The sequence below is a fragment of the Nomascus leucogenys genome, chromosome 16, assembly GCF_006542625.1.
Source record: "Nomascus leucogenys isolate Asia chromosome 16, Asia_NLE_v1, whole genome shotgun sequence".
NCBI lineage: Eukaryota > Metazoa > Chordata > Mammalia > Primates > Hylobatidae > Nomascus > Nomascus leucogenys.
The window spans coordinates 56,553,021-56,580,832 of NC_044396.1; the positions used below are offsets into that span (position 1 = coordinate 56,553,021).

The window sequence follows — 27,812 nt, forward strand, 5'->3', positions numbered from 1 at the left end:
TATCTTGCTCTTTTACATTTAGAAATGATGTTAGATAATAAATGAGTACAGACAGCATCTTCTGTAAAAGGTCAGTGTGGTCCAACAGCTCTTGTCCCACTGTACTACCCGGGGATCTGCCCTTTGGTTTGCTGATGCAGTCACCACGTGAACAGCTGGGCACAGTTTATGTCCAACCCTTCCTCTTTGGGCCCCTGCTTGATCCCATGCCTTGGTCACATGCATGGTGTAGGGAATCTTTCAAACTATTTTATTCTGAAGCAATGTTGCCTCTTTGACAATTGCGCATGAGGGTATTTTCACAAGTATTATACTGTCACAGTGAGTCTGACTCAACTACAGCGTTTAGGGTGGTATTTTAAATATTTCATGTTTACAATTCCTTGGGGAAAATATGATCAATGTCCCAAAAATTACATATGCAATTTGAACTGGCAATCCCACTTCTAGAAATCTACCCTCAAGATACCCAATTTGTGGTGGGCAGAAAGATAGAGCCCAACAGATGTCCACATCTTAATCCCCATAGCCTGTGAATATGTTACTTTACATGGCAAAGGGATTAATAGATATGATTAAATTAAGGCCCTTGAAATGGGGAGATTATCCTGAATTAATCAGGTAGGCTTAATATAAGGGGCCCTTAAAGTGAAAGAGAGAGGCGAAAAGGTCAAAATAATGTGATGTGAGAAGGTCTCAACCCATTGTGGCTGGTGCTGAAGATGGAGGAAGGGGCCACAAGCCAAGTAATGTGAGGGGCCTCGCAAGGGCTCGTGAGGCAAGGGCTTCCTAGGACCTCAGAAAGGGATGCAGCCCTGCAGACACCTTGACTATAGCCCGGTGAGACCCATTTTAGGCTTCTGAACTCCAGAACTAATGTGTCTTTCACAAATTGAAAGGCATATGCATAAGGCCATCACTGTGGTTTCTCTTGAAACAGCTAAAGATTGGAAACAACCCAGATGTCCATCAATAGGGGACTTGTTGAATAAATACAGTAGCATACCCTGCACTTACAAAAAAGAATGAGGAAAATCTATGTATCTAATGTGGGCTGACCTTCAGAACATATTTTCCAGTGGAAAAAAAAGCAATGTGTAGACAAGGTGTATAGTATGCTACCTTTTATGTAGGAAAGAAGGACTATATTCTTATTTGGTAAAGAGAAACATGGTAAAGATAGGCCAGAAAAAAATTAATAAAAATCATTACTTATACTGTATGGGAAGAAGGAGCTAGAGAAGGCAAGTAAAACTTCATTGAACATTTTTATATATAATTTTGACTCTTGGACCATGTAAATGTTTTACAGATTCAAGAAATAATATTGAATTTTAAAATAATTTACAATAAAATTAAAATGTCTGTATTTACTAGTTTTCTGCCTATGATCTGTACTCTAAAACCCTCCCTAGACTTACTTTGCTCCTGATGGAATTCTATCCCAATGCAAAACAAATACCCAAGATCAAGAAACTGCTTCCTGACAGAACAGTCAAAATTGGAGCTTGCAGGTGTGTTAGAAGTGAAAATTTCTGCTGATTTCACTGTTCCTTAAATAATATTCTGACATTATGGACCCAGTACACGACTTAACAAAGGAAATAATTTTAGACCGACTCATCTCATAGAGCCGGCAACAGCACCATCTGGTGGGAAAAACCTATAACTTTAAAATTGCAGTACTTATATTTTCTTTTTTAAGGAGTGAAATTCTTTTACATGAGAGAGTAGCAATCAGAAATGGTTGGTTAGTAAGATATTATCAAATCCTATGTGAAATAAGCCTACTTTTAAGGCAAGATATTGATGGATTACATTTTAAAAGTGCACACAGCTTGCACAAAATCATTACTGAACCTTAATGCAACAAGAAGGAATTTTGACAAAATTTGTTTTGGTATCAATTATATACATGCCAAAACCATGCGGTGGATCATGCTTGTAATTCCAATATTTTAGGAGGCCAAGGTGAGAGGATTGCTTGAGCCCAGGAGTTCGAGACTAACCTGGGCAACATGGCAAGACCCTGTCTCTACAAAAAGTTTAAAAATTAGCTGGGCATGGTGGCGCATGCCTGTGGTCCCAGCTACTTGGGAAGCTGAGATGGGAGGGTCACTTGGAAGTTAGAGGCTGCAGTGAGCCGTGATTGTACCACTGCACTCCAGCCTGGGCAACAGAGTGAGACCCATTATTTTTATAATGAATCTTATAAAAATACAGCCTGTTTTAATAAAAAGCAAACAAAAACAGCAAGGTTGAATTATAACACTATCTCTGATTATCTGTATTCCTAAAATTGAGATGGCAGAAACTACCATTGGGACTAAAGTCATTGAGTAAAATGCACCTTGTTTTTCATCCTTTCTCTACCAGTATTGGCAAAAGAATGAAATCATTTCTTTGCCCAGTGCTTATCAAAAATAGGAGATTTTCTCTTTCCTTTAAGATGAGTATTTACATACTAGGCTGAACCAGAGAACTGAGGCAATTAGGCAGTTTGGGGTAAAAATAACTTAGATTTTAAAATCTTAAAATAACCATCATAAAAATACCATTTGGATAACTGCTTCAATTGCTCCCACATCCAAGTGGCTGTCAGATGAATCAATTCAATTCAAAAGAAATTTATTGAGCATGTACTAGGTGCCTTGCATTGCCCTGATTCAGGTAGTGGGAAGGGTAGTGGAGCTGCCTAAGAGATAGGGAAGCTTCTTCAAAATTAACGAAAGAGGGCTAGGCATGGTGGCTCACACCTGTAATCCCAGCACTTTGGAAGGCTGAGGCGGGTGGATGATTAGAGGTCAGGAGTTTGAGACTAGCCTGGCCAACATGGTGAAACCCCGTCTCTACTAAAAATATAAAATTTAGCCGGGTGTGGTGGTGCTCACCTGTAATTCTAGCTACTCAGGAGGCTGAGGCAGGAGAATCGCTTGAACCCAGAAGATGGAGGTTGCAGTGAGCTGAGATCACACCATTGCACTCCAGCCTGGGTGACAAAGCGAGACTCCATCACAAAACAAACAAACAACAAACAAAAACCAGAGAGCTTTGCATTTAGCTATCATATTTAAAAGTGGCTGCTAGTGGCATTGAGTGTGGGGGCATGTGGCTAAAGGAAATGTCCTGGGGTCCCAAGGATGGAGAAGAAATAACAAATGAAACCTGAAGGTAGAGAGGCAAGGATGAAGATGAACAAAAGTGGGGGAAAACAGACACAGATAAGGGTAAATGAAACCAGGCGGCTAATAAAAAGGGAGGAAGAAAAGTGGAAATCCACGTGCACTTTCTCCTAAACTGAAGCAGAGGCTACAGACATGGACTTTCCTCTTCAGCTAACACTGAGTTCTAAGTGAGGTTACATTCGGGAATTACCGTCTCTCCTTGCATCCGCTATCACCTTAGCTGCAGACTTGCTCATCACATGCACAATGTAGAGAGGACAGTTCACAGCGCTGGCTATGGTGATGGCTCTCAGCGTGGCCTCTGCCTCCACTGCCTCTGGGCGGCACAGCTCGTGGCCCTCAGGGCCTGTTATCCCCAGAGCCAACATCTTCTTTGCTCCCTAAAAAGACAGGAGGAATGTGTATATGTGCAAGGAAGGTTTACTAATGACGGATATCATTATTTTATCATAAATTAAATGCAATGCCAGGCTTTTGATCTGTTAGGTATAGGAGTGTGTGTGTGTGTGTGCATGTGTGTATATGAACATATTTGTGTAAATTATATATAACACACATATATATAACATGTATATTTGGTAAAAATAATTTTGATATTCTAATCATATAAGTTAATTTTCCATATGCATATTTTAGCATCACTTTTTTTTTATTGAAAAGGGGAAAAAGCAAGCACAGGCAACCAAAGCAGAAATAGACAAATGGGATGACATCAAGTTAAAAAGCTTCTGCATAGCAGAGGAAACAGTCAACAAAGTGAAGAAACAACCCACAAAATGGGAAAAAGTATTTGCAAACTACCCATCTGACAAGGGATGAATAACCAGAATATATACAAAACTAAAACAACTCTACAGGAAAAAAAATTAACAATCTGATTTAAAAATGGGCAAAAGATTTGAATAGAGATTTCTTCAAAGAAGACATACAAATGGCAAACAGGCATATGAAAAGGTGCTCAACATCACTGATCATCAGAGAAATGCACATCAAAACTACACTGAGATATCATCTCACCCCAGTTAAAATGGCTTATATTAAAAAGACAGGCAATAACAATTGCTGGTAAGGATGTGGAGAAAAGGGAACCTATGTACGCTGTTGGTGGGAATGTAAATTAATAAAACTGCTATGGAGAATAGTTTGGAAGTTCTTCAAAAGACTAAAAACAGAGCTACCATATGATCCAGCAACCCCACTGCTGGACATATATGCAAAAGAAAGGAAATCAGTATATCGAAGAGATATACCTGCATTCCCATGTTTGTTGCTGCACTGTTCACTACAGCCAAGATCTGGAAGCAACCTAAGTGCCCATCAACAGATGAATGGACAAAGAAAATGTGGTACATATACACAAGGGAGTACTATTCTGCCATAAAAAAGAATGAGATCCAGTCATTTGCAACAACATGGATGGAACTGGAGGTCATTATGCTCAATGAAATAAGCCAGACACAGAAAGACAAACATTGCATGTTCTCACTTATTTGTGGAGTCTAAAAATTAAAACAATTAAACTCATGGAGATACAGAATAGAAGGATGGTTACTAGAGGCTGGGAAGGTTAGTAGGGAGGGATGGCGGTGGGGAGAGGGGGGAAGGTGGGGATGGTTTGTGTGTAAAAAAAAAAAAAAAATGAATGAATGAATATCTAGTACTTGATAGCACAATAGGGGCACTATAGTCAACAATTGCACCTTTTGGCCAGGTGCGGTGGCTCACGCCTGTAATCCCAGCACTTTGGGAGGCTGAGGTGGGTGGATCACGAGGTCAAGAGATCAAGACCATCCTGGCTAACACAGTGAAACCCCATCTCTACTAAAAATACAAAAAATCAGCCGGGCATGGAGGCGGGCACCTGTAGTCCCAGCTACTCGGGAGGCTGAGGCAGGAGAATGGCATGAACCTGGGAGGCGGAGCTTGCAGTGAGCCGAGATCGTGCCACTGGACTCCAGCCTGGGCAACACAACAGAGCGGGACTCCATCTCAAAAAAGAATAATAATAATAATAATAAATAAAAAATAATTGCACCATTTAAAATAACTAAAATAATATAATTGGATTGTTTGTAACACAAAGGGTAATTGCTTGAGGGAATGGAAACCCAATTTTCCATGATGTGATTCTTATGCATTGCAAGCTTGTATCAAAATATCTCATGTACCTCATAAATATATACACCTACTATGTACCCCACAAAAATAAAAAAAGTTAAAAAGGTGAAAAAGATACAAAGTTATTTCTAATCACATTCTTTGAAAAGCAATATCTATATTTAAGAGTTAATATTGATTCAAACGAAATAAAAATACTGTGGATCCTTGTTGAAGTGACTCACTGTCATACTATGTAATCAGTTTTACTTTTCTTATGGAATAATGCTCTTCACTTGCTCCCCAATCCAACCCACTAAATGATATGGACCTGTTATCTTTCTTCTTCAAAATGTTATTTCTTCCTTACAAAAAGAGCATGAAGTCCAGACTTAGAGTGGTAAAAAGACTTCCTAGTGTCATGAAACTATAAAGCAGAAGAGTCCAATTTAAACCCTGGTCTGTTTTTTGTTTTGTTTTGTTTTTATAGCTCACGCTCTCTTCTCATTATTCCTCTCTGCCTTGTGGCCACTGAGCCTCAATCTCACTCACTTTAATGGGAGCTGAGCCTCAGGAGATCAAAAAAAAGTCAGCTAATATAAAGGGCAAGAGACGGCTCTTTAAATCTTGCAGATGGTGTACCCTTCAGGCGTTAATAATGGGACTAACATGAGAAATAAATACCATCTAGTTTTCTCCAGAGCACATTTTAATATCCAGTTTCTGAAAAGAGCAGGGCTTTAAACCACTACCTAATACACTGCTTAAGTCATCAGATGACACTGATGTTGTCCACGCTTTGGTATTCTGAACCAGCAGCCTGAGCTTCTGAAAAACAACAACAAAGCCAAAACTATGCTGGAGGACACAAAGAAAAGTATTTGTGTTTTCATAACGGCACATGTTTGAGATCTAAGAGCTGGTTTGCAAAGGGAAAATCCTCATTCTAGTACTTATACCACCTGTATAAAGCTGAGAGCAGGGACTCAAGTAAATGGAGTTGGGAGTTTCTGAGCCACAGAAAATCCGTTTCTGAGCCACGGAAAATCCATTTCTGGATTTCTCATCTTCCAATGCATTAAATGAGTTTACCTATGTAGGCCCAATCATCTTCACCTTAAGTTATGGCTGCTGTCATTTCTGTAGAGGCTTTGGAATGCAAATGCATACCTCTGCAATTAAGTCTCCATTTTCTGCATGGACCTGGGCAATTGCTCCAATTTCCTTGCACTGAGAGAAGGCTTCATACAGCTCCAGGTCTGTCACCATGTACAGATCTTTATAGGCCATAAACATCTTGAAAGAGTTAACACCTTTATCTTGCACAAGGATTTTCATTTCTTCTTTAACCTAAAAGGAAGCAGCAACCATAACAACAATATGTTAGTCTAATTTAAATGTTAATTTCAACATTCTCTAAAACGTCACATTCAGAAGAGAACTAAGTAAAATAAGGACAATAGTTTAGTTCCACAAAAATGCATTCAAGGCCTTGATCTTTCTCCCAGGTTATACCCCATTTCATCTGATAAACTGCTGCTGCTCTCACACTTTTAAATCATGAAAAAGTGAATAGCTTTTCCCAAAGTGCTTTATTTCTGTACTTCGATATAAAATTCTCTGCATCTATCTCCCGATTCGAGGAAATTATTCTAAAAAATGACCTTGAAGCCATGTTGGCAGCAACAGAAGAAATCATGGATCCAGCAGGAATGAACATTAATGTGAGGTAAGGATTCGGGTTCAAATCTGAAAGCCATGGGTGGAGTTCTTAGAAGGAGGAAGTAGAAGATGCAGATGGACCCAGGCATGCCCGAGAAAGCACGAACTCATGGTTTAGCTGTAGAGCCAGCTGTGGCGGGCATGGCACCCACTGACAGCTCCTAGGAGGTGAGAGCTGGAGACTCGACTCTGGATCCGTTGGAAGTTCAGAGGCCTTCAGGGTTGCCAGGGGTCAGGGGCAAGTTAATATCAAAGCTATCTCAATAATTGCTCTTTTTTTTTTTTTTTGAGACAGAGTCTTGCTCTGTTGCCCAGGCTGTAGTGCAGTGGCATGATCTTGGTTCACTGCAACCTCCACCTCCCAGATTCAAGTGATTCTCCCGCCTCAGCCTCCTGAGTAGCTGGGATTACAGGCATGCACCACCATGCCCAGCTAATTTTTGTATTTTTAGTAGGGATGCAGTTTCGCCATGTTGGCCAGGCTGGTCTTGAATTCCCGACCTCAAGTCATCTGCCCACCTTGGCCTCCCAAAGTGCTGGAATTACAGGCATGAGCCACCGTGCCCAGCCTCAATAATTGCTTTTGTAGGTCAGATTCAAGTCTCAATAAGGATCAAAAATTTCAAAGGAAAAACTCAGGTTTTTCCAAATAAGACTGTTTGAACTTCTATATGTTAAACACACCCACACCCACCCACCCACCCACACATACACACACAATGAAAAACGTAACAAGCATAGGATTATTGCTCTTAGCTAATAAAAGTTCTTTCAATTTGATAAGAAAAACATGTTGAAAAATGTTGCCAACAATTCATGGAGTAATAAATGACTAACAACACATGCAAGAAATAAACTTCCTACTAACTAAAAAGCGCAAAATAAAGCAGTGTAGTTCTATTGAGTCAGCAAAGTTTAAGAATGATAATATTACACGTGAATTTACTCATTGCTACCACTGTTTATTCCCTTGGAAATGTCCCTCCCTTTTCTTGATGGTGCTGATCACCCGGCATAGCAGTCCTTACTTGCTGATCCCCTGTCTGCCCCTCTAGGATTTCAGCCCCATGAGAGAAGGGGCCTCGTAAGGCTTGTCCACTGCTGTATCCTAGAACAGTGCCTGGTGCATAGTGCCTACTCAATAACTATTTATTGAATAAATTAATTACTACTTAATTAATATAGAAAAAAGCACCAAAATATTGAGAGTGGACAAGTGATGGAATGTGCTCCAAGTTAGGTTAAGTGACAACAGCAAGGGACAGAACATGGGACAGTGCACCTCATTTTTTTCCCCTAACAGTTTCTAATTTTTTACAATGAGTACCTTAGTTTTATAGTCAGAAAAAAAAATGCTTGAAACATTGTTAGCATATTCACATAATGGGCTTCCAAAGGGGATTATGATCTGCATTGCTTACATGAAATATCTTTTGCTCCCTGAGTAGAAGAGCCCTCATTAATCATCCCTGCCATCCACATCCATGGAAGAATCTCATTACACAACTTGCAAGCATATTAGCTTCAGCCTTGCTCTTCCAAAAGTGTGGCGCCTAAACCAGCAGCAGCAGCATCACCTGGTTGCTTGCTAGAAATGCAGACTCTCAGGTCCCACCTGCCCCTAACCTACTGCTATGGGTTGACTTGTGTGAGCCCAAAATTCATATGTTGAAGTCCTAATGCCTTGTTTGGAAATAGAGTCCTTGCAGATGTAATTAGTTAAGATGAGGACACGAGCATGTGCGCTTTATCCAATGTAACTGGTGCCCTTATATCAAGTGGAAACTGGGATGCAGACCTGCCACGGGGAGAATATCATATGAAGATGAAGGCAGAGATTGGGGTGTTGCTTTTACAAGACAAGGAATGCCAAAGGTTGTCAGCAAACTACCGGAAATTAGGAGAGAGGAACGGAACAGGTTCTCCCTCAGAGCCCTCAGAAGGAACCAACCCTGCTGACACCTAAATCTCAGACTTCTGGCCTCCACAGCTGTGAGGCAGTAAATGTCTGTTGTTTAAGCCATTCTGTTTGTGGTACATTCTGTTTGCTAGGGTTACAGCAGCCCCAGCAAACGAAAACCCACCCTGAACAGAATCTGCAATCTGCATTTTAACAAGGTTTACCAGGTGACTCTTTGCATACTAAAGTGTGAGAAGCACTGATAAGGACAAACACCATCACCTTTGCTCCATCTTATAAAATAGGAGAATAGGAAAACGAAGAGAGGGAAGGAAAGGAGGGAGGGAAGAGAAGAAAAGAAAGAAGGAAGGGAGGAAGGGAGGCAGGGAGGGAGGGAAAAGAAGAAGAGAAGGGAGGGGAGGGAAGGGAAGAAAAGGAGGGACGATCCTAAAAGCATAAGAGTTCAGATGCATCACTAAAAATGGCATTTTTGGAGAAAAACTAACTTTAGCTGTGGACTATAAACCTTGCTATTATGTTTGCTGAACTGTTAAAGATTGACTATTTGTTTTAGATTAACTTGCTGTCTAAAGCCCGAGTTTGTGGGGGATGTGAGATTATAAGTTACTCAAATAATGTCCTAATGGTGAACTCTTTCTGGTAAAAAGATTGCTGAATTAAGTGCAATGTGGAAAACATGTTGCAATTTAAATTCCAAGTAAAAGTTTCTTCCAAAATTCACACACAAATTTATGTGGGAGGAAATCAACATATTTTAACATCTCTCAAAACTGTCTTTTCTATCTAAATCATGTTATTTCTGCCATGACCTGGGCAATTAGTGGACATGGAAGGTTGCTTTAAGCTCTATTATGAAATGATCTGACCAGGTGGTAACATTAGCAGAGTAGGAAGATCACTTGGTCAAGATACAGCTTGGAGAAGACTCTGGAAACAGTCCAGGCCTGTCCCTTCCTCTCTAAAGAAGGCTCATGAGTGGGAAGGCAGGCTTCTAGTTCTAGAGAATTCTAAATTTAGAATTTCCTTGATTTTTTTTTTTGAGAAATTAAACATTTTTTATTGAAGTTCTAACCTGTAGGAAAATACTGTTTAAAAGATTCTGGGGATATTGAATTTAAGAAAAACAGAAATCAGTATATTAAACATTACACTTAAAGCATTGATGATTCACCGATTAAATATTAGGAGAAGCTGTTATGTATGAGCATAAAAGATTTATCCTATTGTCTTTATATGATTTTTTTAATTTAGTTTTTAAAATTGGTAATACTTTGCAGAATTAAAAATTCAAAAGATACAAAAGAATATGCAATGAAAAGTCTTCCTGCCAGTTCTGTCCTCCAGTTATCTAGGAAGCAATAACGTCACCAGTTTCTTGCTCTTGTGCAGAGTGAGGACAAGAGGATAACGGGAACACATTGAAATCCAGGTGCTTTACCTGGTCACTCCACCACGTCACTGCCACATGAAGGCTGTAGTCGCAACAAACTTTGGGATCAGCCCAGCTTCGCCAGGTCTCGAAGGCCTCAATGAGGGAGCCACCTTTCTGAGGGATGGCGAAATCAATAATCATGGTGGTGCCTCCTGCGAGAGCAGCCTGGAATCATAAGAGGTTTTCAACAAATTAGCTATCAGTTTCCCAGTTAAGTCATTTATCATCTTGAACAATGTGCATTTGTAAGCACTTGGGCAAACTCGATGGGTCCAGGAAATTGCAAAAAGATGCTGCCTGCTTCAATGACCCAGAAGGGCATGAATAGACTTTTCATAAACTCAGTTTAAAGTATTAAACCTGCTGGAATTTCTTCTGCAAAAAGAATGTCATATCTGATAAGATGAAAATGGCTTTGACTCAAAGAAAACTGAGTGAGGATTGTAAAGAAAAATCAAAATGGAAAAGTGGAAAAAACGCACATATTTTTGTTCTTGAGAAGTGATATTCATTATTATAAGATTCCATTTTATTAGAATCCATCCTGATGAACTGTATCTCTAACTGCCCTGTGGTCCTCTCAGAATCCTGGGAGACTTACATGGTTCCGGTCTTGCCTCCATTCCCAGAAACCAAATGGTGACTGCTTTATCTTTCTTAGATTTGTACCTGTCCCTCTGTCCACTGCTACCACCCTGGTCTTAGTTCAGATCCTTCTCATTCCTCATCTTGACTATTGTAACAGAGTCCTGATTGATCTTCATCTCCCACTCCCTCCAATACAAACCCCTCATTGCAACGAGAGAGATATTTCCAAAGCACAAATGTGACCACTTGACTCCAAAGATGAAAACTGAGTGCTTCTCCCTGCCTCTGCACAAACTGGAATCTTCATAACATGGTCTATAAATCCCTGCATTCTGCCTCAACTTGCAATATACCCCTTAGCACATTACATCACTACTAATTTAAACACTGTTACTAAATCACATGCCTTTGACTATTTAAATTGATTTCATTTAAACTAAAATCACAAGATGGTTAATTGTTTTTAATTGTTGTATTCAAATAACGTAGGTGAAGAAAACAGAGACAGGAGGATGGTTAATTATTTTTAACTGTTGTATTCAAATAACGTAGGTGAAGAAAACAGAGACAGGAGGGATGCTAGCACAGTGGCTTAGACCGTGGACCTGGGAGGCTCATGGGCACCAGGGTACAAAGCTCAGCATCAACACTTATTCGCTGTGGTAATCTCAGCAATTTCTTAACCTCTGTGTGCCTTTAATTCGCCATCTGCAAAGTGAGGACAATTGTACCTAAACTATAGGCTTGATAGGAGGATTAAACTGAAGTAATGTATACAGAGTGCTTAGGTCCAGGAGCCTTGGCTCATGCCTGTAATCTCAGCACTCTAGGAGGCTGAGATGGGAGGAGAGCTTGAGCCCAGGAGTTCAAGACTAGCCTGGGCAACATGGTGAAAACCCCGTCTCTACAAAAATGTTAAATTAGCCAGGCATGGTGGCATGCGGCTGCAGTCCTAGCTACTTGGTAGACTGAGATGGAAGGACCACTTGAGCCCGGGAGTTTGAGGCTGCAGTGAGCTATGATTGCACCACTGCATGCCAGCCTGGGCAACAGAGAGGGACCCTGTCTCAAAAATAAACAAATAAAAATAAAATGCTTAGTACAGAGTTTGATTCATGGTAAGTGCTTTATGAGTTGAGCACTACTATTTCAGGATTAGGAATTTTTCCATCTTCCCTATATCGTGTTACCTCATCACCAGAAATGTGGTCATGTTACAACACAGGAGGGGGGAGTGCCTCAGTCTCTCTTTCGGGCCCCCACCACCCTCCCCCAACGGCCTCCAGATACACCGGATGCCCTCATGTCCTACCTGATATGCCAGCTCTATTCTACCCCCACTTTTCTTGCTTACTTCAATAGATTTTTATTTTTCCTTAAGTTACTTGGCCCCACTCCAATTCTTTTTGCTCTCAAAAATTTCACTTTTTATACAGGATCCTGTACGTTGTCTCCACCTTTAGATAACACTGCCTTATCTGTGGCAAAACAATACACATTTGCATTTCTTAAGAAATCCCTATTGATGTAATGAAAATGCTAGGAAAAAAAATTCCTCAGGCTTCATATTTTTATTTGAATACAGATTAATCTTCTTACCTTCTTCCTTCTTAAAGTGTCTTCCCAGTATGACAAGACATCCCTTGAGGATGAAGGACATTTTTCTAATAGAATCTGCTGTTAATTAAAGCGTTAGAAGAAAGTCCTCTTTTAGCATCTACTGAACTAGAAAATCAAGCTTAAAGAACTATTCTTTCTATTCTTTCCCTATTAAAATTTACCACATGCAGGATGTGGAGAAACTAGATACACAGCTGGTGGGAATGCAAAATGGTATACAGCCACTTAGGAAAACAATTTGGAGTTCCTCTCCCAGTTAAAGATAGAGTTACCACAGGACCAAGCAATTCCACTCCTAGGCCTATAGCCAAGAGAAATGAAAACATGTGCTTGTAAAAACTTGCACACAAATATTCACAGCAGCATGATCCATGGTAGCCAAAAAGTAGAAACAATCCAAATGTCCATCGACTCATGAATGGATAAATAAAATCTAATAGATTCATACAATGGGGTAGTATTTTACCATAAAAGGAAATGAAGTACTGACATATGCTATGACATGGGTGAAGCTTGAAAATATGATGCTAAGTGAGAGAAGCTAGTCGCAAAGATTATATATTGTGTGATCCTATTTATATGAAATGTCCAGAAGAGGCAAATCCATAGAGCAAGTGGAATAGTGGTTGTCTGGGTCTGGGTGGGATGAGGAGAGTCCAAGGTGATAGCTAAAGGGTATGGTGTTTCTTTTGGGGGTATCAAAAGTGTTCTGGCTAGGCATGGTGGCTCACGCCTGTAATCCCAGCACTTTGGGAGGCTGAGGCAGGTGGATCACCTGAGGTCAGGAGTTCAAGACAAGCCTGGCCAACACGGTGAAACCCCATCTCTACTAAAAATACAAAAATTAGCTGGGCATGGTGGCAAGTGCCTATAATCCCAGCTACTAGGGAGGCTGAGGCAGGAGAATTGCTTGAACCCGGGAGACAGAGGTTGCAGTGAGCCGAGATCATGCCATTGCACTCCAGCCTGGGTGACAAGAGCGAAACTCCATCTCAAAACAAACAAACAAACCAAGCAAAAAGTATTCTACAATTGATTGTGGTGATGCTTGCACAATTCTGTGAACATACTAAAAGCCATTGTCCTATACACTTTAAATGGCCGAATTGTATTGCAGGTGGATTCTCTCTCCATAAAACCAGAAAAGGTCTACCACATCCAAGCCATTATATGTAGTGAAGGAAGTGGGAGACCACACAAATAATTAGGCAATGATTCTGCCCTCAGGGTGTTTATAGGAGAAGCAGAAATATGAATAAATATAAAATAGATTGTAATAACAGGTAGCAAGTCTACTTTTATAATAAACAGTAGTATAAAAATTGCTAAAGGGAGGTAAAATTTGCTAAGCTCCCTAGAAGAGGTAAAGAGAAAAGATGACTGGGAATTCAGAGGAGAGAAAGATCAACTCAGAGATCAGAGACGGCTTGGATTTCAACCAGGATTAGGACATACACGTGGAAGTTTCCAATTAAGTATAATAATATCTGACTCACAGCAAGTGCTGTGATGCTGTTTTTGTGCACCATGATGCTCTAGGAACTATTCCAACGTTTTGCATATTTTAACCACCTCAAGAGCTCTCTACAGTAGGTACTATGGTTAACTCCATTTTAGGTGGTGAATGCTGAATACAGAAAACCTAGATGACGGGCTGATGGGTGCAGCAAACCACCATGGCACGTGTAAACCTATGTAACAAACCTGCACATTCTGCACATGTGTACCAGAACTTAAAGTAAAATAAAGAAAAAAAAACTTGATACAGAACCATCAATCACTTGGCCAAAGTCTCATAGCCAGCAAGGAACAATGGCAGGGTTGGAATCCGAGTCATCAGGCCCTAAAGCCTGAGCCTCCAGGAAATGTGAACTGCATGAAGAGGAGCTCTGAGGAAGAAGATCCGGGGGGAAGAGGTAGCAGCTCAGCAGAAAGTGTTAAAGGGCAGAATTAAGGTGACTGGGGACCATATAAAGTGGTGTCCCAGAGGAGGAAAACAGGGCAATGATTGTTTTTAGTTGCGAAGGGAGTCAGGTGAGCCGATTTGACTAGGATGAGTGAGAAGATGGCAGGCGAGTGGACAGAGGAGGAGCATGATCTGCACTTAGAAGGAACATGAATGAAGTGGGGAACATCCTGAGAGCGAGGTGCTTGGGCACGTGTCCACCTGGTGGCATTTGCACACAGGAAGACATACAGACCTGTTTCTAAACAGCATATAAGACTAGGAGAAAATGTAGGAGTGACCTAGTAGAGGATGCCATAGAGGTCCCGAGATTGGCCGAAATGGCCAGGGAGAGAGAAGCCAGACATGACAACATGAGCCACAATAACATGCTTCGGAACATACCAACACTCAGCACAAACACAAAACCACACTGAGCCAAGACAAAATGTTTACAGTGGCTGGTTCTAGATGGCATAATTCCAGGTCGTTTTAGTTTTCCCCTACTTAAATTTTATTTTCAATATTTGTTAAACTTTCTATTAAAATCATAATTTTTATATGAAAAATAAATATTTTACATATAAATATATGACACAAGGCATATATATGTACAGTCAGGTACCATAATGGTGTTTTGATCAATGACAGTACCACACATATGACGGTGGCCCCGTAAGATCACAGTACCATATTTGTACTGTACCTTTTCTACGTTTAGCAATGTTTAGATACACAGTTATTATTGTGATTGTCTATGGTATTCCGTAGAGTAACTACTGAACAGGTTTGTAGCCGAGGAACCACAGGTCATAGCATACAGCCTAGGCATGTAGTAGGCTATACCATCTAGGTTTGTGTAAGTACACACTATGATGTTCTCACAACCACAAATTTGCCTAATGACACATTTCTCAGAATGTATTCCTGCTATTAAGTGACACATGACCATATATGGTGTATAAATTAAATAGACAGAGCTGTTCATGGTCTTCTTACCAGACTGAAGATATGATAGTCAAAGGGCTACTCTTCTAAAACTAAAGCAAATGAAAATTCTCGGGGCTACAATTTGAAAGCTCTTAAATGAGGGTTGATGACAAATGCTCCACCTTCCTAATTAACTAGGAGCAGGAAAGAGACAGGAGAGGAACAGCCACTTATCTTTTCCTTCTTCTTGTTCTGTTTCTTATCCCCATTCTTATCTCCCTCTCCTCAACCCCAGACTGGGAATGAGTTTGGAGAAGCTGTATTGAATGGGAAAGGATGGCTGGGGCGAATTTCTCTCAAATAGCTACATGAAGCCTAGTTATTTCCTTTGCTTTTATTCCTGATTGACTTATTTCCATTTTTATTTATCAGTTAGCCAAACAAAATGGATTTAGCTTTTCTAACCTTGGCTCACAAATCAATTATTTCAGCTCCTAATTACTTTCACTGTTCTTCCTTGTAAACCTTCCAGTTTATCTAAAAAACTCTTTTGGGGGACAGGGGAGCCCACGCTGCTTCCAGAAGAAATGCAGTGGAACAGAAATTGAGATAAACTCTAACAGTGGTCATAATATTGCACAAGATTTTGTTTAAGAATATTCCATTGTAAATCATTACTGAAAGTACAGGAGTTATCCCTTATCCAAGAGGGGTACATTCCAAGACCTCCAGTGGATGCCTGAAACTGAGGATAGTATTGAACCCTACATATGCTACGTTTCTTCCTATATGTACATACCTGTGATAAAGCTTCATTTATTACTGGGCACAGTGAGAGATTAACAGCAATAACTAATAAAAAATAGAACAATGAGCCAGCATCGCTCTTGCACTTTGGGGCCATTATGAAGTAAAATAAGGGTGACTTGTGGGTGGCCACAAGCACTGCAGTATTGTGACAGTTGACCTTATAACCGAGCCAACTACTAAGTGACTGACAGGCAGGCAGCGTCTATAGCATGAATGCGCTGGACATAGGGAGGACTCACGTCCCTGTCCCAGGCAGGTTGGAGCAGGATATCTTGAGATTTCATCACACTGCTCAGGACATTGTACAATTTAAAACTTATTACTGTTTATTTCTGGAATTTTCCACTTAAGATTTTTGGACTACAGTTGACCTCAGGTAACTGCAGAAATTGAAACTGTGATTCAGGGTACACTACTGTATCCAAATGCATTTTCTCCCCTTTTATGGTGCCACCAAATTCTTATTTCTAAGCTTATCCTAAAACAAGTGACTTTGTTTCATTAAAATCCATCACAGAACCTGCACCACCCAAGTAAAACAAAAAGAAACCCAACAGTATGTTTGAGCCTTAGAGAGAAAAGTTCGTGGCTGAATTTCTAGCTCTCTCACAGTCATTGAAACCTACAAAAACAAGTTTCACAATCCCAGCGTCTGTCCCAAATCCAGAAGCACACTCAGCTTTGTAAAGATGTCTTGCACATTCCTGTCCACGCTTGGCTTCTTGCCTCCCTAAGTTTGGAATATTAATCACGCTATCATCCATCCCACCAGAAACTTAAGAGTTACCCTTGACACCTACTTCTCTTCTTCCCTGTATCCCCAAATCCAATCCATCAACAAGACCCCGGAGGCTGTCTTCTATGAACTCCAGGAGCCTCTCCACTCCTGTGTCTTCATCTCTACTGCCCGGTGCCACCTTCGTCTTTCCACTGGACTAGCACAATGAAGAAATGAGAAGGGAGGGAAAACAGAAAGGAAGAGGGCCATAAAGAGGGTGTGTTAATGAGTAGGTTACCACTGTGCGCAACCGGAGTTCAGTCCCCAGAAAATCCTCAGAGCAACAATGTGAACACAACTCCAAGGTAGGAGGTATACCTACCATATGTCTGCCCAGCCATATCTGCCACTTTTAATCTTTTATTGACTTCTCTTTGCTTTTAAGATGGAGAAAAAACAATTGTTGCCCAACCCATAAGGTCCCGCATGACCTGAACTTTAGCTTTCTCCAAAGCTCTCTGTTGAGCTGTTCCCTCTCAACTCATTCGCTCCACTCCACTGACACTGTCCCTGCCTCTCTTAGGAGACCTGAGCACTTTCCCATTTCAAAGACATCATTCACATTCTTCCCTCCTCTACCCATTCCTGTGCTGAGTCCAAGCAATTCTTAGCCCTGGATCATGCTGGAATCATGTAGAAAACGTTTACCCCATTCCCCAGAGATTCTGATTTAATCAATGTTGGTTCATCTCTGTATATTCTGTGCCCATTACAGTACCTGGTACATGAATATTCTCTAAATGTTTGAAGGGGAAAGGAAGAGAAGGACCAGTGAATTTCCCTAAAAGTTACGAGATGGAATAATTATGATGGTTCACTTTTCCAATTGCAAACTGGGAAAGCTGTGTAAGTTGCGTGTTAGTGTGAAATGTCATTTCCCAAAAATATTGCTAGTCCTGGCCCTGTAGTTTCCTAGATCCTTCTATGAACATGTTAATATGGAATGTCAATGCAGACCACATCTGAAGGTTGAATGCTCAGTTTTTCCAAAGTTCATTACCAAAGCAGTGTTAACTAAGACTTTTAACAAACACAATTTTAGTTTATTTCTGTATCTATGCCTCAAATACTTTCTTGACTTCTAAAAATGATTACATTTTGTTTTACTTTCAGGTGAATTTTAAGGTCTTTCCTTTTATGTGTGAAAAACAGATCCTCAGGCTCAGGAACTCATCCATGACTATCACTATATAATGCAATTTCCCTGTTAGATGCAATGAAACATAACAGAAAAAATTGAGGTGTCCTTTCTCAACTTGTTACTTGACGTGTGAGAAGAAAGCACAAAGCAGTGTTGAGGTGTAGATGGTGGCCAGTTGCCCAGGCTCACTTGTCAGCCAAGTAAGCAGCTCAGAAACACAGCCAGGTGATGCAGGCCACTGTGATTGATGACTGAGCAACAGGGAAAATGCCAGATGTCACTGACCTCACGTGTTTACTAAAAAATTGTCACAATCATCAAAGCAAAGTCTATAAAGGCCAAAGTTACTATATAAAATTTATTATCAAAGTCCAGACAGATTAGAGACCCATATACCTCTAGTCTGTTTACCACTGAGAACAAATACCATGGTTTTCATCTCTATAACCTCTGCACCAGCCACAATGCCTGGCACTTAGTGGGTTTCCAAGAAATACTTGTTGACTGAATTAATGGAACCTAACAGTCAGCTTGAAAAATCCTTAGTTTGGGATTATTCCATATTAGATGGCAGTTGAGACTCTAGAATATACCACTGTAGTATAAATATTATTTTGAGCTCCAGATATTCGAGAATAGGTGTTTTATTTTTTCCCTTAAGTCCCAAATCTGCTATAAACCAAAGCCTCCCCAAAGACCTCAATTACCATAAATCCCCTCTCTAGGGGTTTCACCACCAGGGAAGACTGACTTATCACTAGAGACTTGGAAGCTGACACCATACCTAAATAGACATTGTCACAAAACTATCATATGTCCCATATCTCCTTCTAAGGGCCCATTTATCTTTTCTAAAAGTCATTTGTTTTCCTATGTGTCTTTTCTCCCCGTGACCGTCCCCTATTAAGAAGTTGTTTGTTTTTTTGTAAGTGCCTGCTCCGCCTTCCCTTGTTCTGTTAAGATGGTGTATAACCCCCCAAATCTAGCGCCCTCCATGAGTCACATTTTTCTGTGAATTCCTACATATGTATGTGAATGTTTTAAATTTGTCCTTTCTTTTGTGAATCTCTCTTTTGTCAGTTTAATTTGCAGGCCCCCAATTACTAAACATAAGAGAGTAAAGGAAAAGATTTTCCTCCCTGAGAGAAGCATCATGGAAACCTTGATTTCTAGACTGCCTCTCTCAGACATTGGTATGGTTTGGCTCTGTGTCCCCACCCAAATCTCAAGTTGAATTGTAATCCCCAATGTCGGGGGAGTGACCATGTGGGAGGTGATTGAATCATGGGGGCATATTTCCCCCTTGTCGATCTCATGAGTGAGTTCTCATGAGATCTGGTTGTTTAAAAGGGTGCAGCACCTCCCCCTTTGCTCTCTCTCCTGCCACCATGTGAATATGCGCTTGCTTCCCCTTCACCTTCCAACATGATTGTAAGTTTCCCGAGGCCTCCCCAGTCATGCCTCCTGTACAGCCTGTGAAACTGTGAGTCAATTGAACCTCTTTTCTTTATAAATTAGCCAGTCTCAAATACTTCTTTATAGCAGTGTGAGAACAGACTAATACAGACATTGAAAACACCCAGGCCAGACATGTGAGAGAGAAAACAAGGGGTGGAAGTGAAAAGCATGAACTATGGAATATCAAAGCTGAAATAAGGCAAGTCTTGGAATCTAAGTCAGTGAAAGGATTCCTAACACACAACACCCTTAACAGAACCAAAGCTTTAGTTAGCATCAAGTGGTTTCAGTTAATCTTTGAGATTTTTTTGTGCTTCCTCTGATTAGTCTGAAGGTTAAGTTTGTAATCATTAAACAGCCATTCGAGGAAACCACAGAATTACAAACCCTTGAAGCTGGAGCATCTAAACTACTAATACAACATGAATGTTCAAAGCTCAGCCTCACCAGTTATTAAAGAGATGATCTTTTAAAGACAGTACGAAATGCTATGTTTTTCCTCCGAAATTGACATAGATTTTTTTAAAAGTCATTATCCAGGCCAGGCACAGTGGCTCACACCTGTAATCCCACCACTTTGGGAGGCTGAGGTGAGTAGATCACTTGAGCTCAGGAGTTTGAGATCAGCCTGGGCAACATAGTGAGACCCTGTCTCTACAAAAAAAAAAAAATACAAAAATTAGCTGGGCATGGTGGCGTGCACCTGCAGTCCCAGCTACTCGGGAGGTTGAGGTGGGAGCATTGCTTGAGCCCAGGAGGATGAGGCTGCCGTGAGCTGGACTGCACCACTGCATTCCAGCCCAGGTGAGAGAGTGAGACCCTGTCTCAATAAAATAGAATAAAATAAAATAAAATAAAATAATGTCATTATCCACCATCGAAAAGAATGCAGTGAAATGGGAATGATAATGGGCACATAAACTGAAGAGCAGTCTGAATGAATGTATTAAACTCCTTTAAGATGTGTCTAATACTCATTGGCCCAGGCATTTTACTCTAAGGGATCATTTCTGAGGCAATCATCAAGAATATGAACAATAATTTACATATAAGGATGTCTGTCACAGCATTGCTATATAGTGGAAAAAAACTGGAGATCACCAAAATGTCCATCATGGAGAAGATGAGAGCTGAACCACCAAAGTTTGGGAAACAGGAAGAAAAATGAGTTTGAAACTTGAAGGAGAGGTCACATTTGGTTTGGAACATGCTGAGTATGAGGTGCTTCTGGGATATCCAGGTTGTGATATCCAGAGACAGGCAGAAATTGAGGCCTGATGCTTAAGGAATATGGAGGCTGGAGAGAGAGATCCGAGACTCAGAGATCATTATCCACAGAGAGGATAACGAGGCCATGAAATCCCATTCTCCAGTGGTATTTAAGGACGGGGGAAATGTTTAATGAACAAGGCTGACTCCAATCAGTATGCCCAATTTGGTAGAAGGAAACAAATGTTTATACGTTCCCCCCAACAAATAAATATCTAGAAGGATAGGGAGCCAAATGTTAAAATTATAGGTGATTTAAATATGATTTTTCTTTATACTCATCTGTATTTTTCTTTTTTAAAAAAGCAGTTGATACATTTAACTAATGCATATTGAGTGACTATAATGTGCCAGCATTTTCTTAAGGTCTGGATGATAAGTATATATTGTTTTTATAACTTAAAAAACTCTTTTTGAATTGCTCATCTAACCAATGCCTCATTCACAGACAAAAAAATGCTGACAATCCTGAGAGAGGAAATTACTTGCCCAAGGTCACAAAATCAGCCCACACAGCTCCTGAAGCCCAGCCGGGAGCTCTGGCAAGCAACAGAAAAGGGGATTTGATTTGCAACCAAAGTTTTTGAAGCACAGCTCTTCCACAAGTTGCAGAAGCTCTATAAATACAACTGTAAATGTGTGGTGTGCTTAATCACATGCCTTACACTGCCTTGTAAGTAATCGCCACAATGGCATTTTACCAAAAAGTTTCAAAGCAAAGCGTAATTTCCCTTCTCAATAATTTTGAGAACTTTTTGTCCTTTACAATAAAGAAAAAAGAAAAGAAAAGAGGAAAAATGTGTTGCATGGTTTCCCAATTTTTAAAAAGATGTTCCTCCTGCCAGTTACTGACACTACCGGGTTTTCAGTGCAACTCCACCCACTTTGACCTGCATACACCTCTAAATACAAATTTATGTATATTTGAAAACTTGCCAAACTCTTATACTTCATTCTCTTATCACAGAATGTAGTAAAAGTAAAGTCACAATTCTTTCAAATTTATTGAATTCCTACTACCCATTGAATAAAAAATTCCATTGTCCTTCCTCATAGAATTGAATTATCTGAAGACCACTGTACATCTGGTATAGACCAACAAAATGAAATATGATTTCTTTAAAGCAGAACATTATTTCCATTAGTTACTTCAGAAAGCTTTTACCTGTAATTAAGCTAATCAATTATAGGCTTTAAACCAATCTCTGACATGAATTCGATTTACAAAATAAATAACCTTTAGTTAATGTATATTCATTTTTAAAATTGAGTCCCATCACAATCTAGTGATCGATAAATAGAGTACCACAGATAATATCCTTTTGTATTTGTCAGGTATTATAAATGCTCAGCCTGCTGGATGTAGAATGCAAACAGCTATTGGTCTAACCTTTAGGGGCCCATCTCTTGAAAGCATAATATATCATTTTTACTTTATGTTTTTTCTGTACTTAAGGTCCATTTCTGTACCCTTACAGATGATATGGCTATAAATGCATGTATTATACAAACGCCTTATAAACTGAATACCTGCAGTGTGTGTTTATTTTGATAACCTTAACTGCCTCTAGCTTTAGGAAAGTGAAAAGTTACTGTCTTTTCTAAAGATGCCTCTGCTCTATTTTCGAGAAAAGATGCCTCGCATTAAAATGCAACTTATATGGCTCTGTCATCTATCACTTGCCACCCTGACAAATCTGAACATTATATGTTTTTTCAAAAGAATAGACACTAAGAGGTAACAGCTTCAGCGATGGGGTCAGGCAGTACTAAATTTGAAGAGCCACTTGATCAGTTACAGCCCTAGGTGTACAACCTTAGGCAGGTAACTTAAGCTTCAATTTCCTCAATTGTAAAAAAGTAGACAATGGCATCTGGGATTTTTGGAAGATAATGCACAACTTAGGGCATTGCCTGGTATGTACTTGATAAAATAGATGTTACTTAAAGGCATAAGAAGAAGATGTTTTTCAAGTTTAACATATCATACAACCAGTATTTACAAAAGGCCTATCTTTGTCTCTAGCTCCCCAAAACAAACACCCACCAACATTGCTTTGGGGATTATTGCAAAGGCCAGGAGAGAAGACAAAATAACTCTATAATGCCTTTCTTTCAGAATTCAGGCCAATACTGTAATGTTCATGTTTATCTATATTTCCCCACCTTGTTCACTTCATGAAGCCTCAGCTGTTTCTGGGGGTGGGAGTGGTTACCTCTTGGGATCCAACCAACTGACTCTGAAGTAGACTATTGCAACACAGCCCCTTTGTAAGTACTGTTTAATATTCAACAGGAATTTGGTATTTGCTAAACCTTTGACCTTAATATCTCTGACCGTATCATTTTTTGTTTAAGATCCTAAGCTCATGAAGAACATGTTTTTGTTTAATGTTTTCACAACCTTTAAGTACAGAAATGCTTAGAGGATCAGCTGGTGGATAAATCCTTTGAGATGTTGACAACAGACTATACCTCATAAGGACCTACATTCTCAGTTAAGAATTGTAAATCTCTCCGAACTAGAGACTCCGAGAATGGCTAAGGAAAAGATAGAAGACCAAGAACCACTTCCCAGGACCTTGGGGCATGCAAAGATAATCTTGAGAAAGAGAGGGAATGCCCCTCCCCCACAGCATTCCAGTTCTTCTTTGCTGCTTCATCTGGAACCCTGATGGCAGAAAGAGAATGAAAGCTACTGCTCAGCTGTAAGAGGGAGAATGATGCTAGTGGGCAACTCATGGTCAGAAATAGCAGCTCCCCACCTTGCAGGTGGGAGTGTTCAATGGGATGCCCTGCCATCAGCAAAGCACTTTGTTAATGATAAGTCTGTAATAACAGAATGGGCTTGCACTATGACTGAAAATTGCAAGTTCTGACATTTTAAATACAGGTGTACACACACAGACACATGCACAATATGATATCAATTATGTAAAATAGAGCATATTAAAAAGCATAAAGGCAATACACCAAAACATTGGCTGTCACTGAGAGGAGAGTATTATTAATGTTTTGCTTCTATTTTCCTATTATTTTTCCAATTGTTTCCTATAATCACATATTGTTTTGATAGCTAAAAAATTCTTTAAAATGTAAAAATAAGTTCATTCAAATTCAGTGCATATTACTTTTTAGCAAAAGGGAAAAATGAACAAACAAAACAAAGTTTGCTAATTTTCAAAGCATACAACAATCTGTCCTACGAAAGACTTTATTGACATAACGATAAAGGTTGATAATTAGTAATGAGGGAGAAGCTTTCCAAATGGCGATTTGAGCAGCCTGCCCAGATCCTTCTCTCTGGGTCAAATCTACCTGCCTTCCTTTTTTTCTGTTAATCATTCCAGTCAATCATAGAGGATTGGGGAACTTGGAGAGGGGGAGGTGTAAGGAGAGCAAAACTGTCAGAAATCAGTATATGAATGAAGTAGCTATCACCAAAACTGCTTTGAAAGACCGTCAGCTTGTCCACAGTAACATGGGAAGAGAAAGAGAGAGAGGGGTGGAGGGGTTCGCCGGAGAGAAAGAAGGGAGGGAGCAATGGAGAGAGGGAGGAGGGAGGAAGGAAGCCTACTATACGCTGGACTTAATACCGCAACTTGTTTCACACAACAAGGTGTGGTCCACGTGAAAAGCCAAGGCCTTTAGTATATCAATACATCTTCACTTTGGAAGGAGCCATTTCTCTCAAGGCAGCTCAAAACACAGGACTTAAGGAGGATGTGGGCTTAACTTTAGCCCAAGTGCTGAGAGTAGAATTTTTACTCTATGTTCCTGTAAAGCTGCTCTGTTAGTCTCTTGATCTTGTGTTGAGGAGCTTTGGGGAAATGTTGCAGGGGTGTCCAATCTTTGGCTTCCCTTGTCTTGGGCCACACATGAAATACACTAACACTAACGACAGCAGATGAACTAAGAAAAAAAATTGCAAAAAAAAATCTCATAATGTTTTCAGAAAGTTTATGAATTTGTGCTGGGCCGCATTCAAAGCCATCCTGGGCTGCATGCGGCCTACAGGTTGGACAAGTTTGGTTTAAGTTTCCTTTCATTGACCCACACTTCTGGCCTTTGTATCTAGAGAAACCCAAGCCTGCCTCCACCTGGGGAGTGGTGATCTGACTGTCCTCCTGCAATATCAGTAAAACTCTGGGTACTCCAGCAGCAAGAATGTTGTGTCCCCAGCGCAAGTGGGATGGAGAAGAGAGCCTGCTGCGAGGCTGCGTTGGTGTGTGTGAGTGTATCGAGATCATTTCTGGAATACTTTCTCTTCTAAACCCTGGTCGGGGCTATATTTTTTCTACTGGGAGTGGGAGTGGGGGGGCAGAGGGTAGGGCAGGGGAACGTGAACACGGTGGGCATCTAGCCCACTCAGACACATCACCTGCTACACTGTTCACTTTGAGTCAAGGCTGTAACTACCAGGTGAATGGATTTTTCATTTGGTTTTGGTTGGGGATAACGGATGGGTCGAAATGGTTGGGAGAAATGGCTGGGAGTGCCTACTTCATAAAAAGATTCTAAAGAAGGTATGGAAGATTTGCGACTTCCACAGAACACCAATCAAAATGGGGTTGCGGGGAGATTTGGGTAGTAAGCGGCATAGAGAAATTAGGGTAAGGGGATGGCCTTAAACGTGTCAAATTAACCATCAAGGGAGGAGTCGAGGGCATCTGGTTGAGCCAAGGCTGCTGGGCTGCCGCCGAGAAGGGGCGCCTGCAAGGGATCCCAGCGAAGAGAATCTGAGTCGCCTCTGACACCCACCGGGGCTGTGCTCCTTCCCGCCCACCCAGCCCCTCGGCGCCGCGCCGCGCCGCGCCGCGCGAGGCGGCCCTGCTGGGGACCCCGGGACGGCTGGGGAGGCTGCCCGAGGCTCCGTGGGTACCGCGGGGCGGGGGCGGGGCGGGGGCGCGGCGCGGTGGGTACCTTGGTGCCCTGGTGGAAGTCGTCGATGGACCGCGAGCCCATGAAGGGGAACTGCATGTGCGTGTGTGTGTCGATGCCTCCGGGCAGGACGAGCTTGCCGGCGGCGTCGAGGACCCGCAGCCCCGCAGGAGCGCCCCCGGGAGGCAGCAGGTCGTGCCCGAGCGCCCGCACCACGCCGTCCTCCACCAGCACGTCGGCCACCTCCGAGAAGTCGTTGTTGACCACGCGACCCCCGCGGATCAGGAGCCGCGAGGGCGCCGCCATGGCGAAGGGCGCGCGGGGTCCTACCCGGCCCGGGCTGCGCGCAGGGGCGGGGCTGGGCTGGGCTGGGCGGCCTGGGGGGTGCCCTCCTGCAAGGTCCCCACCGACAGCTCCCGAGCTCTGGCTCGGGCTGCAAATCCGGAGCCCAGCGGCCTGGCGGGTTTATGACCTGGCGGCATATGCGGCTCCTCCCCCGGGAAGGCTGGGCTGGAGCCCAAAGGCCGAGATTGAACAGGTCCGCATGGTCCTTGCACACTCAGACCCCAAGTATTCTGCGCCCTGAGTTGAGGTATCCACCCAGGCTTCAGAGTCATTGGAAGGGAAAGATCTTGGAGTTTTAAGAGAAAGGGACATGCGTTTTTCATAAGATTAGGTGCTAAAGGGAAAGAAATCCACCTCACCCTTTCCCTTGGTTGGGGATGTGTTTGTACCAAAAAACAGATCCAGAGGGAGAAAGAAAGCAAGAACCATCACTAGAAGCAGCAACAAAAATAGCCAAACCCACCCAAGCCAGAACAGAGCCAATCGATCTGGGTTTCCTTTTAAACGTTCTTAAGCCAGGAGCAAATTATCATATAATCCCAGTAATTGGCAGACACAGGGAAGGATCAGAGTAAAATATTTAATGTATTTGAAAGAAAACGACTTGGTGTTAACTATTCTCCACGTTTTAATGATACAACACATACCAGCAAGTGTTTCTTGGAAAATAACCGGTACTGTAACTCTAAAGATTTAAATTTCTACTCCCAGCTTTTCCACAAAACCAGTTTGGAGATTTTCAGTTAAATCTTTTATTCTTTTGGTTCCTCAGTTTTCTTATATATAAAATTGAGTAATACTTGTTCTTGCCTTCCATATTTGCTTTGAGAAGCAAGTATGATGATGGCTGTGAATACACCCTAATAAAGTGGGAAGCGCCATGCAAATTCACTTAAATACTGGCTTTGTAAGGACTACAAAGCTTACCTGACTAGGGGGATTGGCTAGAGGGCTAAGTGAGAAAGATAAACCACATTTCCACCCTCAAGTAGCTAACAGCCAACAGTGACACACATACATTCTTCGATATATAAAACAGAACATTCTATCTTTGAGAAGGGATAAAGATAAGAATTTAGAGGAAAGAGTGAGTTTATTTCTGGCTTAAATCAGATATGGAAGATTTGTGAAGAAGTATTTGAATTAGGATACAGAGAATGTGAACACGCAGAGGTGAGTGGTGGGAAGAGGACATGGTACTCCAGGTAGAGTGAACAGGGCGTGTAAAGGCACAGAGAGGGTGAAGGAATGCACTCCCTGTGGTTAAGCTACGAGGGAGAGGCTTACACTGAATCCTGGACCATCCCTTTGCTTATAGGGGAGGAGGAAGAAGAGACAGAGTGGTCAGAGAGAAGAGAGACCACAGGTCTGTGTGATGGAAGGCAGGAATGCAGAATTTTAATAAGGGCAACAGGATGGAATCTTGCATAAGGGTTATGAAGGGTCATGGGGAGGTGAGGTAGACATCTGCTGACCAGGCATATATTCTCGTACTTATTCTGGTAACAGTCACTGGCATTTCTTTGGTGGGAAATCCTCTGCCTGAAGTCTCAGAACACTTGTTTTGGAGAAACTGATGGTGAGAGACAGGACTAGCTGGATTTCCCAGGCTAAGAATTCCTAAGCCTAGCTGGGGAAGGTGACTGCACCTACCTTTAAACATGGGGCTTGTATCTCAGCTCACACCTGA

General features: G+C 41.4%; 1 protein-coding gene across 1 annotated transcript in view; it reads right to left on the reverse strand.

Annotated features, from left to right (window-relative positions):
• Positions 1–26,083, reverse strand: part of DPYS (dihydropyrimidinase) — an 83,297-nt gene extending 57,214 nt beyond the window's left edge. The window contains exons 1-4 of the mRNA XM_003256092.4: positions 25,820–26,083; positions 10,364–10,522; positions 6,453–6,632; positions 3,376–3,565 (exon numbers count right to left, since the gene is read on the reverse strand). Coding sequence (XP_003256140.2) covers positions 3,376–3,565; positions 6,453–6,632; positions 10,364–10,522; positions 25,820–26,083 — 793 coding nt within the window. The remainder of the gene's footprint in view (positions 1–3,375; positions 3,566–6,452; positions 6,633–10,363; positions 10,523–25,819) is intronic.
• Between the last annotated feature and the right edge of the window lie 1,729 nt (positions 26,084–27,812).